Source organism: Pantherophis guttatus, chromosome 8, assembly GCF_059756535.1.
Source record: "Pantherophis guttatus breed Tessera chromosome 8, ASM5975653v1, whole genome shotgun sequence".
Taxonomy (NCBI): Eukaryota; Metazoa; Chordata; class Lepidosauria; order Squamata; family Colubridae; genus Pantherophis; species Pantherophis guttatus.
Window position 1 is genome coordinate 13755545 of NC_142070.1, and position 15081 is coordinate 13770625.

General features: G+C 41.7%; 1 protein-coding gene across 8 annotated transcripts in view; it reads left to right on the top strand.

Annotated features, from left to right (window-relative positions):
* The window catches only part of PTPN13 (protein tyrosine phosphatase non-receptor type 13), a 171734-nt gene that overhangs the window by 123617 nt on the left and 33036 nt on the right, over positions 1 to 15081 (top strand). For 4 of the 8 annotated variants that reach the window (XM_034440431.3, XM_087875106.1, XM_087875107.1 and 1 more), the window contains exons 23-28: positions 43 to 488; positions 4243 to 4374; positions 9459 to 9552; positions 10582 to 10667; positions 12097 to 12259; positions 13855 to 14069. In XM_034440431.3, coding sequence (XP_034296322.2) covers positions 43 to 488; positions 4243 to 4374; positions 9459 to 9552; positions 10582 to 10667; positions 12097 to 12259; positions 13855 to 14069 — 1136 coding nt within the window. The remainder of the gene's footprint in view (positions 1 to 42; positions 489 to 4242; positions 4375 to 9458; positions 9553 to 10581; positions 10668 to 12096; positions 12260 to 13854; positions 14070 to 15081) is intronic. The other 4 variants (XM_034440435.3, XM_087875109.1, XM_087875110.1 and 1 more) reach the window with 1 other exon arrangement.

The following is a 15081-nucleotide window of genomic DNA, read 5'->3' on the forward strand; positions in this document are numbered from 1 at the left end:
AAAGGTGATAACTTTATTATTGGTGTTTCCATTTACCTTTAGGGACATCCAGTCTCCAAAGAAAGGGATATTTTAAAAACTCTTCCTTGATGGCAGACCATGAGGCCGAGTCCTCTTCAGAGGAGCAGAACTGGCCAGTGAGTCACTGGAGACCCAACTCTGGAAGTTTATCCGGTATTTGCTCGAGCAAATGGGGTGGAAGTCTCAGCTCCCAAGACTCCAGGACCGAGAGTGCTAGCCTGTCCCAGAGCCAAACCAACCACAGCTGTGGCCATCATATCAATGACCAGCAGGATTTGCAACGTTGCAGTAATCCTCTCCTGGGCCCTCCCAAATGCAGTGAGAGGAATGGATCTTCTTCAGAGACCAACCTGATCAAAACCAAACTGACTGGCATGGCAGAGACCCCTGACTATTCTGACCGAGGGGATTCCGACATGGATGAAGCCACTTACTCCAGCAGCCAAGAGCAAACTGCATTGAAAAAGGTAATGTTCATTTCAGTTGTATGGCTTTTCCTCTAACCCAGGAGTGTCAAACTTGTGGCGTCACGTGACGTATCGTGACTTTTTCCCCCTTCGCTAAACCGGGGATGAGGTTGGCCAGGACCTGACATGTCTGGCTCACGGGCCACAAGTTTGACACCCCTACTCTAATCAAAAAGACCCAATGTTTATTAGAGCAGGTTGGTTATGGTGAAAGGAAATAGTGTGCAGGGTGTTGTGTACCAGTGGTACTGTTGGCTAATTGCTCCTGCCCTTAAGCTAACATTTGTGGCCGAGGTTTTCTGAAGGTGAAATGCATGGTTCGTATTATCACCAGAGAGAGAGACAGAGAGAGATAAAGAAAGAGAGAGAGAGACAGAGAGAAGAAAGAAAGAAAGACAGAAAGACAGAAAGAAAAAGAGAGAGAGAGAGAGAGAGAGAGAGAAGAAAGGAAGGAAGGAAGGAAGAGAGAAAGAAAGAAAGAAAGAAAGAGTTTTTCTTATTTACACAAACCTGGTTAATATTTAGACAGAAAACATTTTGGTACTGACAATATTTTTATGAGTTATTGTTAGGGTTATTAGATCTCTACCATGAGAGCTCTGGAGATAGTCTGGGCTTGTTGTTTTTTGCAGATCTGATAGCCCACTTTATTGTGATGCAACTTTTTGTTCTTTGATCCTTGACTTGCTGCAGCTCTCTGAGTTGTCTGTAATCATTTTCATGTTCACAAATTGGTGGTTTTCACTTGTACTGAAAGCTATAAATAGCCAACTCACTGCCAGCAGCAAACTCACATAAGAAGGTTGCTACTATGAGAAGTCCTCCGACTCAGTCCTCAAGAGAACTGGAGAGAAGCAAAGAGGGAAGAATAGAGGACATTAAAAGAGGGGGGAAATTACTCTATTGCCTGGCAATCACTGTCTCGCAAATGGGTTAAACTCAAAGGATTTTTTTTTCCTGGATGGGTTGACACACCACACTTCAGATACAAATTATATTAAAAATTATAGTGGATTGTTTTACCATAATTTCTTAGGTGAGCTACAATGAAAAGTCTAAAAAGGCTTTAGAGTTGATAGACGTTGTGTATCCCTTCCCTAAACCATAGTGTCAGGGTTCATATAATAAACTTAAGGCAAAGCCAGTCCAACCATTTTTGGCTTAGCACAGTATGTGAATCTAGCCATAAGCCACAATCTAGCAAATTCAAGGCTACCAATTTTAGGGTAACCATCTTGACCTGCAGAACTCCAGGAGACAACTAGATGGCAGACAAGTGATTATAGAAAAAAATTGCCTCTGTGTAACCTTTTCAAGGTGTTCAGATTTTTGCAGGATTGTAATTTTAACTAATCAATTTTCCTGAATAATTCATGTGAATTATTTTCTAGTCAGATCACAGGTGACTGCAACAATCTGAAATTCTATCACAGCATGCATGCGATGACATCATGATACAAATCCTACTTCTGCATACTTTTGTCTCAATATCTGATGTGAGTATGTAAGTAGCAGTATTTGCATCATGTCATCGCATGCATCTTGTCACTTGCCTTTCTTGCTCCTTCCCCCAGATGTAAGTCAACTGATATTTTTCAGAATATAAGATGCTCCGGACTATAAGACGTATCTACTTTTTTTGGGGAGGAAAACAAGAAAAAAAATCTGCCGCTGCCTCCCAGCCATTTGCCTCCTTGCAGCAAACAGCAAACAGCCTGTTTCAGTTTCAGTTTCAGCACAGTCTGATTAGCACAAGAAAAAAAAATCTGCCCCTGCCTTCCAGCAATTTGCCTCCTTGTAGCAAACAGCAAACAGCTGAGTCTGAAAATGGGGCATGCGGAAGAGGCAATGGCAATCCCTGCAGCCTGAAACAGCTGATAGTTGGGAGGCCGATCCAACCACCAATCAGCTGCTTGCACTAATCAGGCTGTGCTGAAGCTGAAACAGGCTGTTTGCTGTTTGCTGCAAGGAGGCAAATTGCTGGGAGGCAGAGGCCAAAGGGTGGGGGGCGGCGGTGGGCATTTATACATTTGGTGTATAAGACGCACCCAAATTTTCACCCTCTTTTAGGGGGGGGAAAAAGTGTGTCTTATACTCTGAAAAATACGGTAGCTTTCTGGCCACATGATGTTATGTTGAACATCTGTCCATTTGTGGTGGACTTGAGTCCAGATTCCCAGGAGGAGAGGGTGTATTCCAGAGGAGCAAAAGACAACTCAGTTCTGATATTTTGTGTGGGAAAAAAAGTGCGTAAAGATGGCTCCTCTCCAATAGAGCTCCCAGAGCATAGGCCTTTATGGGAGTGTTAGCATGTTTTAGTTTGGCAAGATTCTGTCTGTGGATGAGGAATAATATTTTTTTTAAAAATCATTTAGAAGAATCACAATCTCTTTCTTGGTTTTTGGAATCTGACACTCTATGTGATTATAGCATGCTAAACTGCTTAGCAAAGTTGTCCTCACTTGCGCAGGCATTGCCATATTGATTCCTTCGTTGTAAAAATCACTGTGTAAAACATCTTATCTTTATCACATGTAGATGAAAATTACACTCGGGTAAATATGCTTATATTTGATTATAATAAGGGGTGGTATTCACTTACTTTCCCTACCGGTTCACAAACGTGAGCGTACGCAACATCTGCGCATGTGCACGGACTTCCGTGGACGTGCTTTGCTCACACACACGCCTTCCGCGTATGCGCCCGGCCTCAAAAATGTGCCTAAATAGGACAGCATAGACCAGTGATGGCTAACCTTTTTGCCGTCACATGCGAAAAGCAAGAGGAGCGTGGATGTGCGCCCACACCCATAATTCAATACGCCATGCGCATGCAACCCCCTGTTCTACCTCCGCTTTTGGCACAGGATGGCATGGTGGGCCCAGTAGGCCTGTTTCTCTCCCTCCCCAGGCTCCAGAGGCTTTCTTGGAGCCTGGGGAGGGTGAAATCGGCCTTCCTCACGGCCCTCTGGAGGCCCTCCGGAGGCTGGAAACAGCCCATTTCTGAAAAATGTGCCTTCTGGGCCCACCGGAAGTTGGGAAACAGGCCGTTTCCAGCCTCTGGGAGAGGGGGTGAAGGCTATTTTCGCCCTCCCTAGGCTCCTAGAAAGCCTCTGAAGCTTGGGGAGAGGGAAAAATGGGCCTTCCCCAACTCACCTGAGGCCCTCCGGAGGCCAGAAATAGCCTGTTTCCTAACTTCCGGTGGGCCCGGAAGGCCCAAAAATTACATGCATGTGTGCTGGAGCTAAGCTAGGGCAATGCTCGCGTGCCCACAGATATGGCTCCACGTGCCACCTGTGGCACACGTGCCATAGGTTCGCCATCATGAGCATAGACCCACGATTTCCGCTACCAGTTCAGACTGGTCCAAACCTCTGATTATAATGCTGTTTTGATATATATATCTTTGTGTTCTATTTATGTAAAAATATTTTTTTCTATTTCAATCCCTTGGTTATCTCACTACAGGTAATCCTTGTTCAGCAACTGGTTCATTTAGCGACCATTCACAGTTGATGAAAAAATAACTTTGCCATGAGTTCTCACATTTATGACCTTGGCAGAACTATAAACCAAAGGAAAGCTAAAGTAAAACTGTACGCAGGTGTGGTTTTACCTAGTCAGCGCTTCACTTAACACCAAGTTACACTTCCAATTGTGGTCATTAAACATGGGCTACTTGTAAATACACATTGTTATCACAAATTATTTTTAACAGGGTAACCTTTTTGCCTGTTTTTCTTCTTATATAAAGGAAACTTCCTTGATGAATTTCTTCAGCTCCGTGAATTCTAAAATGCCTCTTAAACCTGGAGATATCTTTGAAGTCAAACTGGTCAAAAATGAGAACGGCTTGGGCATAAGTGTTACGGTACTGTTTGACAAGGTTTTAAGCTGATTTATCTTTTTCTCCACTCAAAGTCACCTGTTCAAATTTATGATTTACAGAGCAGTGGGTCTTAAAGAGACACTGTCAAGTACTTGCTTGTTGCTAATCTTTATCTTTCTTAACTACCCTGCAGTTATGCTAACCAGGATATACTTACATATCTGTGCAGGGCAACTGAATACAGAAAAACAAATCAGTTTTATGCTGGACTTTTTTCTCTCCCGCAACTACCAAAACTTAATAAATGCAAGCAGTGTAGACTTCAGTCATCATCAGACACACAAAGATAAACAATATCTACATACCATTCCAAAGAGGCAGTCAAGAAGCCAGAAAGGAGAAAGGAAGGGGAAGTAGAGAAGGAGTAGGAGAGGAGGGAAGAAGAAAATAGGAAGGAAAGAAGGGAGGGAGATGGAAGAGATTGAGAAGCAAGATCGCTGTACAATAAAAAAGATGAAATGGAAGAAAGGCAACCCCGAACATGTGTAAATGCACTAGGATAAAGAATGAATTATTAAAAAAAAATAAAGAAGCCAAAAGGGAACAAAAAAAAAGACTAAAATACCTCCTTCCCAGGAATCAGCCCCCAGATAAACATAGATCAACAGTAGACCAATAATCATTACATAAACAATGCCACAATCAAGGAATTACTAACTCAAGACAAACAAGCTAACAATAAACAGCAGCCTAATTAAGCAACCACCAAAATCACTCCCAGCAACACTGACAGGGCAAGCCACTAGTGCAGAGGTATCAAACTCGCGGAGTCACATTGTGATTATGTAACGTATCGTGACTTTTTTCCCCTTTGCTAAACCAGGGGTGGGCATGGCCACCGCGTGACGCATCCGGCCTGCGCTCACTGTATAAACAGAGAGCAAACTCTACTCCCTTCTATCACTGATGATGTTACCTATCCAGGTAATAAAATGTTTGCAAGAAAAAAACCAACTCCAAGAGAGCATCAAGGACCCCCTAGTGTAGACTTTGTAATGTGCCTCTTTAAACACATATATATGTATGGGGACATGAGTATACGTGCATACACACTCGAGCCCCTTCCAAACAGCGGTGGGTTCCACATATTCTTACTATCGGTTCACTGCGCATGTGCACTGCGTGCACACACACACCTTCCACACATGCGCCCAGCCTCGAAAAACGTGGCTAAATAGGACGGCATTACGTTCAAGTGGGTGGGCCCACCACCTCCCACAGTCGCCGCTACCAGTTCGCACGAACCGGCTGAATACCCCTTCTGCTTCCAAACACTAATTGAAGATCAGAGTACTTTCATGTCTCCCATGGTCCTCTTCCTCTCAAATCTTCCTTTTTTTCCCCCTTGCTGTGATCAAAATGTCATCCTCTTTTGCAACCATCTACACTTCCATCCTAATCCAAGTTGTGCCATCCCCAGCAATAGCCAGGGAAGATATTCCCAGTTCTTTTTCTACCCTAAAGAAAGCAGACGTGGCCAGGGAAGGATGTCAGCTTTCTGCTAGCTTTTGCCTTCTTCCGTTGGTCAACTGTGTCTGGCTCCGTAGAAGAGCTGAGCACAGCAATAGGGACAATTGTGCGCTGACAAGGAAATAACAGGCAAAGCCAGTGACCCCCATGGAAGGCTGAAGACGTTACTATTTTCATTGAAAAACGGTTTCTGCATAGGAAATAAAACAGCATTCCTGTATATGCAGAGGAGTTTGAAAATAGCAAAGGGCAAAAAATGTGTTACTGACAAAAGTGTGTCGCAGAAAGAAACAAAGCACATCCACAATTATGTAGTAAGTTAAAACAAATCAAAAGTAGGCAACAAGAGGCAATAAATGTTTGAAGCCAAGATGAAGGATCATAATAAAAATGTATGTTTAGAGAGTGAATGCATCTGCTTTCTAACAGCTGGAAATACCAATTTACCAATACCAAGATAAAACAAACAAATATAGACTTATAGCACCTTGAAGGTTAATCTTTATGGCAATGGGGACTGTAATTAACTTCCCCAAATATATATATATATATATACACACACACATGGCAATAAGAATAAGGGAGAAAATAGCAGTGCAAAGGCAGCTAAGAAGCAGCCTAAGAGGATTCAGTTAAACAATGAAAAATAAACAGTGCCATCATAGTTTGCAAAGGACGTACTAATTTGCAAAACGGGTCAGAATTTCCATTTGCTTATGTATGACATCCTCGTTCTTTGCTAGTGCGAATTCCCCACAGCTGTCCTAACATACAGAGCTAGTTTAATTTACATGGAGATTATGCTCACGATTACAGTCTCCTAACAGATTGCTCAACTTTTCATCCCTGCAGTAAATCCATCGAGACCTGTAAGTTATTTATCCAGGTTTACAGTGTTTTTATGGGCGGGTTATTGGCAGCCTGGCAAGACAACAAAAGGAGCTTAAATGAATTTCTCAGGCATCCCATGAGCGCCCTCTGGTGATCAGAAAGCAGAATATCCGTAATATATTATTTCTGTTGCTACATAATCAACGTCAAAGATTCATTGGTTGCAAGGCAGAGGGCTTTAAACTTTAAAAAAAAATATTATATCATTCCACTTTGTCTTTCTTTGCATATATCAAGGGTGTCAAACTCAAGGCCCACGGGCCCGCAGGGTGCTTAAATCTGGCCGGCAGGGCCAGCCTGGAAATCTCAAAGGACCGACCCACACTCCCTCTGCCAGCCAAAAACGGGCTGCGCGGGGCCTCCACACGGCCCATTTCTGACCGGCAGAGTGCTTCTGGAGGCCGGGGAGTACTGTGGAAAGAAAGAAAGAAGGGAAAAAGCGCATCTTGAGCCTGTGTCAAACACCCACCATGACCACGCCCCCCCCGGCCAAAACAACTAAACACAGGGACAGTTTTTTCTCTTGTGCCATTACCCTACTAAACATCTAATTCTCTCTGTGCTGCCTAATGTCTATGTATATTAGCCAACGTAGTGTGGCTGTAGTATTATTATTTAACCTTCTTATCTTCTTTACTTCTCCTTTTATTGGTATTATTATTTATATTGTTGTTTTGCATGCACACTGAGTGCTTCTGTACCGGAGACAAATTCCTTGTGTGTGTGTGTCTAATCACACGTGGCCAGATAAAGTATTCAGTTCAATTCGATTCAATTTGTCTCCAGTTTTAAAAAATGATAACCAACTTATTTTAGATGCATGCATTATGTGTAGTATTACACAATGTCTCTTTAAAAAAAGTTCTAGAAGATGATGTGTGATGATGACTTCTTACATTTACTGCTGCTTTTGAGCGTTAGGAACTGCTTTCTATGGAAATCTTTGGTTCATAGACCAAAGATTAAGCTGAAACATCACAATTCTGTATTTTGGGTAGCATTTGCAGCATGAAGAAAGGGATACATACATTAGCCACCCAGAATTAAGAGGGCATTTGTCCAATCGTTACTTTTTTTAAACTTTATCTTAAGTATACTTTATGATTTACAGTATATTTATAATATTTAGTAGTTGGAGGGGCCAGTTAGATATAGTAGTTGTGGTGTTATGTATGTCATCTTGAGGCAGGATATAAAGCAGAATGCACAGCTTATGATCAGACAAAAAATTACTAAGAAATAATACATACAACTATACCTGAACAAAGATATTTTATAAAATTTGAAGTTAATATCTAGTATTCTGTCCACATATGAATGACTGGCTAAGAATAAGCCAGAAGAACCTATCAAGAATATATAAAACATACAACATAATGAAGAAACTATTAACTTTTAACTGCTAAATATTACAGATAGTCCTCAACTTATAGCCATTTGTTTAATGATCGTTCAAAGTTACAAGGGCGCTGAAAAAAGTGACTTATGACCGTTTTTCACACTTAGACTATTGCAGCACCCCCATGGTCACGTGATCAAAATTTGGATGCTTGGTTCTGACCAGGGGTGGGTTCTACTTACCTTTACTACCGGTTTGCAACGGGAGCACGCGCAGAAGCTTCTGCACATGCACAGATCACCTTTGATGATGTCGGGGCAGGTGGGCGGAGCCTCCTGCCAGTTTTACTACCGGTTCTATAGAACCGGACAGAACCGGGAGCAACCCACCATTGGTTCTGACATGTATTTATGGCGGTAGAAGCATCCCAGGGTCAGGTGATCCGCTTTTGTGACCTTTTGACAAGCAAATTCAATGGGGAAGCCAGATTCACTTAACAACCATGTTACTAACTTAACAACTGCAATGTTTCACTTAACATTTGTGGCAGGAAAGGTTGTTAAACGGGGCAAAACTCACAACCACTGTATTGTGTAGCAACAGAAATGTTGGGTTCCAATGTGTTCATAAGTCAAGGACTACCTGTACATCAAAATACACACCTGCGTGGTTTTTAGATAAGCTAATCTTAGCAGCCGTGACTATTTCAGTCCATGTTTAAAGTCTTTATGATGAGATCACCTTCTTTTTTCTCTTTACCGGTATTTCTCAAATTTGGTAATTTCAAGATGTATGAACCTCAGTGTCAAGTTTCCAAAAGATGCCCTAATTAATTCATGAGCCATGATCCAAACTTCAAAGGAAATACAGTCATTTATTAGGAGCAACATTCAGGCAATACTCTGATGCAGTTAGGACTGATCCCATGTAGATTTACGTTCCCCTATGACCCTGTCTCTCCCCTCCTCTCTGGCCATGTCATAAATCACATTCTCCAATTAACCACTTTGGCTGGCTGTGAAACCTAACACCTTCCTTCTGATTGCGGTCAGGAAGAATGTATGGAATTCACTTCAGTTCTCCCTCCCTCCTGCTCATGGCAACTTGAAAGCTTTGCAAGTTGACACTCAATTCCCAGAGTTCCCTAGCCACCCATGCTGGCTGAAATTGACCTCTTATCTTTAATTTGCATGTAACTCAAAAACCATCTGTTGTTCATGTGAGGTTTAGTTTGTCTGCTTCTCATTTCCGCTGAAACGCTTGCATGAGTAGTGCAATTGCAGAGACTTCTTAAGCCATTGGATTTAGTTATCTGTATTTCAGTTTTAGTCTTCTACTAAAAACATATATTTTGTGTTAATGCCTTTTTTTATTTCTGTAGGGTGGCGTGAACACCAGTGTGAAGTATGGAGGACTTTATGTGAAGGCAATCATTCCTAAGGGAGCAGCTGAAGCTGATGGTAGGATTCAGAAAGGTGAGTATCAGGGTAATTCAGTTGCTGAAAGTATCAAAATGTGGAAGGCTTAGACCCGTGATGGCGAACTTGTGGCACACATGCCAGAAGTGACACGCAGAGCCCTCTCTATGGGCACATGTGCCATCGCCAGCTGCTCCTCTGATTTCTGGCATGTGCATGCGCACCGCCCAGCTGATCTTTACACGTGCCGGAGCCCCAAAAACCCGAAGACCAGCTGGCCAGTGCATGCTAGCCAGCTGATCTTTGGCTTTCCGGAGCTCCAGCGCATGCAAAAACCAGCTGGCTGGTGTGTATGTGTGCAGCGAAAACAGGAAGAGCAGGTGGTGCTAGCCAGCTGGTCTTCCGGTTTTCGGGACTCCGGCGCGCATGCATGTGCATATTCCAGTTTGTGCACTCGGTGCTGAAAAGGTGCACCATCACTGGCTTAGGCTTTCAAAAAAAAGGCCTTACTGGGCAGAGAGTAGGAGAATTGGGGTCAAGAGGCCAAGCGTCTTCATATGCTGTTGTCCTTTCTCCTTGCCCTATCCCTTGGATCATCAGAAACCTTTTCTGAACAAAGGAGAATGGGATGATGAGCTCTTAAATTTCAATATAATTGACAAACTGCACATTATCCATGTTTAAATGTTTAAAGGCTCATTTGGGTTAGATAAATCCGTGCTTCAAGTTAGCTTCAGCAATGTTTTTAAAAAATCTAAGTATTCAGATTTTACATTCTTGGAATCAATTGAGATTATCATAATCATATCTGCTTGTAAGTATGGCTACCAAATTTGGCCTGCATATACCTGGTCGAACACTAGATGACAGCAAAGCAGTGAGGTTTTCTGTTTTCTGCCTATCTTTGCTGCTCTCTAGTGGTGATTTTGATGTTTGCAGTCCAGCTTTGGTTACAAGGGTTCGGAAATACTCTTGATCTGTAATTTGTCTTGCTCAAATAATGGCTATTGAATCAGATAAAAGACTGTGGCAGATCTATCTGTTGGCTTCTCTTTATTGTTATAAATATCTCTTGTTGGCTGTTAGGTGACCGAGTGCTTTCTGTTAATGGGATCACATTGGAAGGAGCAACACATAAACAGGCTGTGGAAGTCATGAGAAACACTGGCCAGGTAGGAGGTGACAGTCATCTCGACTTTGAGCACTTTACGTTATTATAATCCCAGGAAGGAACAAGAAACCATATTGAAACTTATCCTCAGTCATATCAGCAGCGCTTACTCTAGTTGTTCCCCTTGAAATGGCAATTCTATTTAAAAATATATCTGTGTATGAGTACAAAAGCCTGGTTGATAATTCAGAGACTGCCACTGATTTACCAGTTTGATTCAAAGAGTGAATCAATTGAATCAGACTGAAGGCTTGTTTAGCTTTGGTGTTTTTAGGTAGTCCTCTCCAGAACTCTATACAGGCAGTCTTTGATTTATGACCACAATTGGGAGCAGAATTTCCATGGCTAAGTCAGGTGGTTGTTAAGTGAGTTGCACCTGAATTTACAACCATTTTGCCCCGGTTGTTAAGTGAATCATATGGTCATTAAGCAAATCTAGCTTCCCCCCATTAACTTTGCTTGTTGGAAGTTGGTGAGAAGTGTTGACAATGGAGATCACATGATCCCCGAAAACTGCAACTATTGTAAATACATGCCAACCACCCAAATTTTGATCATGTGACCATGGAGAGGCTACCATGGTCATTGGTGCAAGGACCAGTCATAAATCACTTTTTTTCAGGGCTGTTGTAACTTCAAACAGTTGCTAAGCAAATGATTGTAAGTTGAGGATTACCTTTAGTGAGAGTTAAACAAATCCTGTGAAACCCTTCAACACTTTTTACCAGTGGTGAAATGTAAAATTTGTTACTATTGGTTCTGTGGGCGTGGCTTGGTGGGGGAGTAATGTGACTGAGTGGGCGTGACCAACTTTTTTTTTTTTTTTTACTTTTAAAAGCATTTTTTCTACAGAAAAAAACAGAGGTTGCAGGGAAAAAATGCTTTTAGAAGCCTCTGACGATCAGGCAACTCAGCTGGGATTGCCAGAGGCTTTTAAAGGCATTTTTTTTCCTACAACCTCTTCGGCCGAAAAGGTTGCAGAAAAAAAATGTTTTTAAAAACCTCTGATGATCACAGCTGAGCCGCATGATCATCAGAGGCTTTTCTTTTTTACTTTTAAAAGCATTTTTTCGGCCGAAGAGGTTGTAGTAAAAATGCTTTTAAAAGTAAAAAAGAAAAGCCTCTGATGGTCGCGCGGCTCAGCTGGGCATGTGGGGGGGGGCAGGGATTTTTGCTACCGGTTCTCTGAACCACCTGCTGCCCTCGCTACCAGATCGGGCGATCCAGTCCGAACCGGGAGCATTTCACCTTTACTTTTTACCTCTTATGACAATGAGAAATTTTCCTGTTGTTTGGAATTATGGCACAAATGGAGAGAATCTCAAATGTCCTCACTATGTATCCATCTTCCATTAATTCTGTAGGTTGGCCATCACAGCTAAGTACTGTCTGATTATTAAATCCCCACCTAATTGTGGCTCCCTTTGCAGGAGGTCCATCTAATACTAGAAAAGGGCCAACTTCCAGTAGCCAGAGTCCATCCTCCCACAACATCACAGTGCACACCTACAAACAAACCCGGTCATAGTGCACTCTTGGAGAAACCTGTGAAGAAGACGTCAAGTGCCAGAGAATACAACTTTGTCACTGATGGTGAGATTCTGTCCAAATACAACTGAAGCCTTAAAAAGGAAAGATAAGAAACAAGGTTTGGTTGGAGCCATAACAGTCTAATATAAGCCATAATATGGTTTGTTTCCTTCTGACTTAGGCTGTTGTACAAACACTATTTGCAGCTTATTCAATAAAACCTACTAAAGCAAATAAGGATTTATTTAATCATTATTGTTGTTGTTGTTGTAGTAAGACCTAGAGTACTGCATCCAGTTTTAGTCACCACACTATAAAAAAGATGTTGAGACTCTAGAAAAAGTGCAGAGAAGAGCAACTAGGATGATTAGGGGACTAGAGGCTAAAGCAGGAACTGGGCATGGCTAGTCTAGTGAACAGAAGGACCAGGGGAGACATGATAGAAGTCTTCCAATACTTGAGGGGCTGCCACAGAGAGGAGGGGGTCAAACTGTTTTCCAAAGCATCTGAAGGCCAGACAAGGAATAATGGATGGAAACTGACCAAGGAGAGATTCAACCTAGAAACGAGGAGGAACTTTCTGACAGTGACAACAATTAACCAATGGAACAGAAGTTGCCTTCGGAAGTTGTGGGAGCTTCATCACTTGAGACTTTCAACAAAAGATTGGACTGCCATTTGTCAGAAATGGTGTAGGGTCTCCTGCTTGAGCGGGGGGTTGGACTAGATGACCTATAAGGTCCCTTCCAACTCTGTTAAACTGGTAGTATTAGACTAGGTATGCATCCGATCCTTAGTTTTAGAATATCAGACAATAAGATCAGAAAAGCTGAACAAGAGACGTAGAACTGCCTTTATTCGATTTGTCTGCATTTCAGAAAAATAGCGCTTGGCTTATCAATTCCTCTTCTTCTTTTATTTTTCTATGAAATGTGTACCTTTTTGCTTCTCGTTCTGTCTTGCTTAACCACAAAAGGTGTGCTCTGCCTGCCTTTGTAATACTCATCATGTTTCATTTTTGCAGGATCCAATCTGGGTCAGTCACTGATTAGATCCTGCAACATTATTCTGGGACGCATATATTGGCCTTGATTCGTGTTTCATATTTACACTCTACATCACTATTGCAGAACCAGATTGTCTGTTCTATTGCCGGCCTGCGGTCTTCAAATTGAACTTGGTTAAATAAATAAATAGATGTTTGCATTTATTGTTTTAAACATTATTGCTTTTATTGGAATGGTGCTGCTCAAGCCTGCTCCACTGGGAGAAAGAATGGCCTAAAAACAAAATAAACAATGCTTCAAGCAACAATAGATTAAATCATAATCTATTTTTCACTGCACATCTATAAACTATTTCTTAGCTCCTGCATTTTGTATTTATCCTGGAATCCTAATATTAGGATAATATTAGGATATTATTTTCAGATGGATCTCATTCTCCACATTTTTATATGAAATGTTTTTTTTAAATGTCCTGTTTTCACACTGTTGCAGCAACTGCAACATTCTACATTACATACCAAACATTGTTCAGCTTTCTGATTATTACAGATACATTTTAGCTATTCAAGATTCAAGACATAGGATGAGTGTGTACAGATTGAACTGTCAGCATCTTCAGATGTGCAGTAACGTGGTTCATTTCCTTTTCAGACAATGCATTTGAAGTGAAACTTGTGAAAAACAGTTCTGGCCTGGGCTTCAGTTTCTGCCGTGAAGATAGCGTCTCCCCAGAGCAGCCGGGTTCCAGTATAGTCAGGGTGAAAAAACTCTTTCCGGGACAACCAGCTGCAGAGAGTGGGCAGATTGAGGTCGGAGATGTCATCCTGAAAGTCAACGGTTCTTCTCTAAAAGGATTATCTCAGCAGGTTAGTGCCTTCTACCCTGAGGGCGAAGGTTCGTTCTCTGAGCTTGTGGGTTGGTTTCCAAACATTTCATTATCAGGCTAGGTCACATCTTCAGCAGAGTTTAGGGCAGGGGTCAGCAATCTATGGCTCTGGAGCCGCATGTGGCTCTTTCACCCCTCTGCTGCGGCTCCCTGTCACTCAAAATATACAACACAACCGCCAATGTGCGACAACCGCCTGCATGTGATTTATTGAGCTTTTCGACTCCCAATAGGCCAACCATGGATAAATCCAAGAAAAGAAAAGTTTCAGAAGAAAACAGAATGTTTAATTCAACTACATATATTAGTTTTGTGGCCGCTCAAGAAATAGTCAGGCACGGGAAGGGTTTTGTGGCTCCCGGTGTTTTCTTTTTTTTTTTTTTGAGAAACAGGTCCAAATGGGTCTTTGAGTGTTTAAGGTTGGAGACCCCTGGTTTAGGGGATGTCGGTGTTTTATAAGGACTTTGTGTGGTCAGTAGGTCTTGTGATTGATCAGATGTGGGTGTGTCAAGTGAGGGTCTTGGGATAGGTCTTGGGATGAATCAGGTTAGGTGTGAATCAAAAGACTACATACTTGATATATTAACTGCAACTAGAATTGCATTTGCACAACAATGGAAAAATGATGAGATCCCGTCTGAGGGAAATGTAATTAAAAAAAATACTAGAATGTGCAGAAATGGACAGATTAACGCTTATTATTAAGGATAAAGAAGAAACTGAATATTTTTTGATATGGGACATATTCAATGGCTAGATAACAGAAACAGAAGTTAGAAAGGAGGAGATATGAAAAGAGGAAATGGTAAAGCGGAGAGTTGTTAAAGAAGATGATGTTAAGTATTAATGTTATTATATTATTATGTTATTATATTATTAATATGATGGAGATGAATTATCACAACAAAGATGTGTAATATGACTATTTAAACATAACTGTACCCAGAACACACACTGTTCGATGAAAATTAATCAAATAAATCAAATAAATA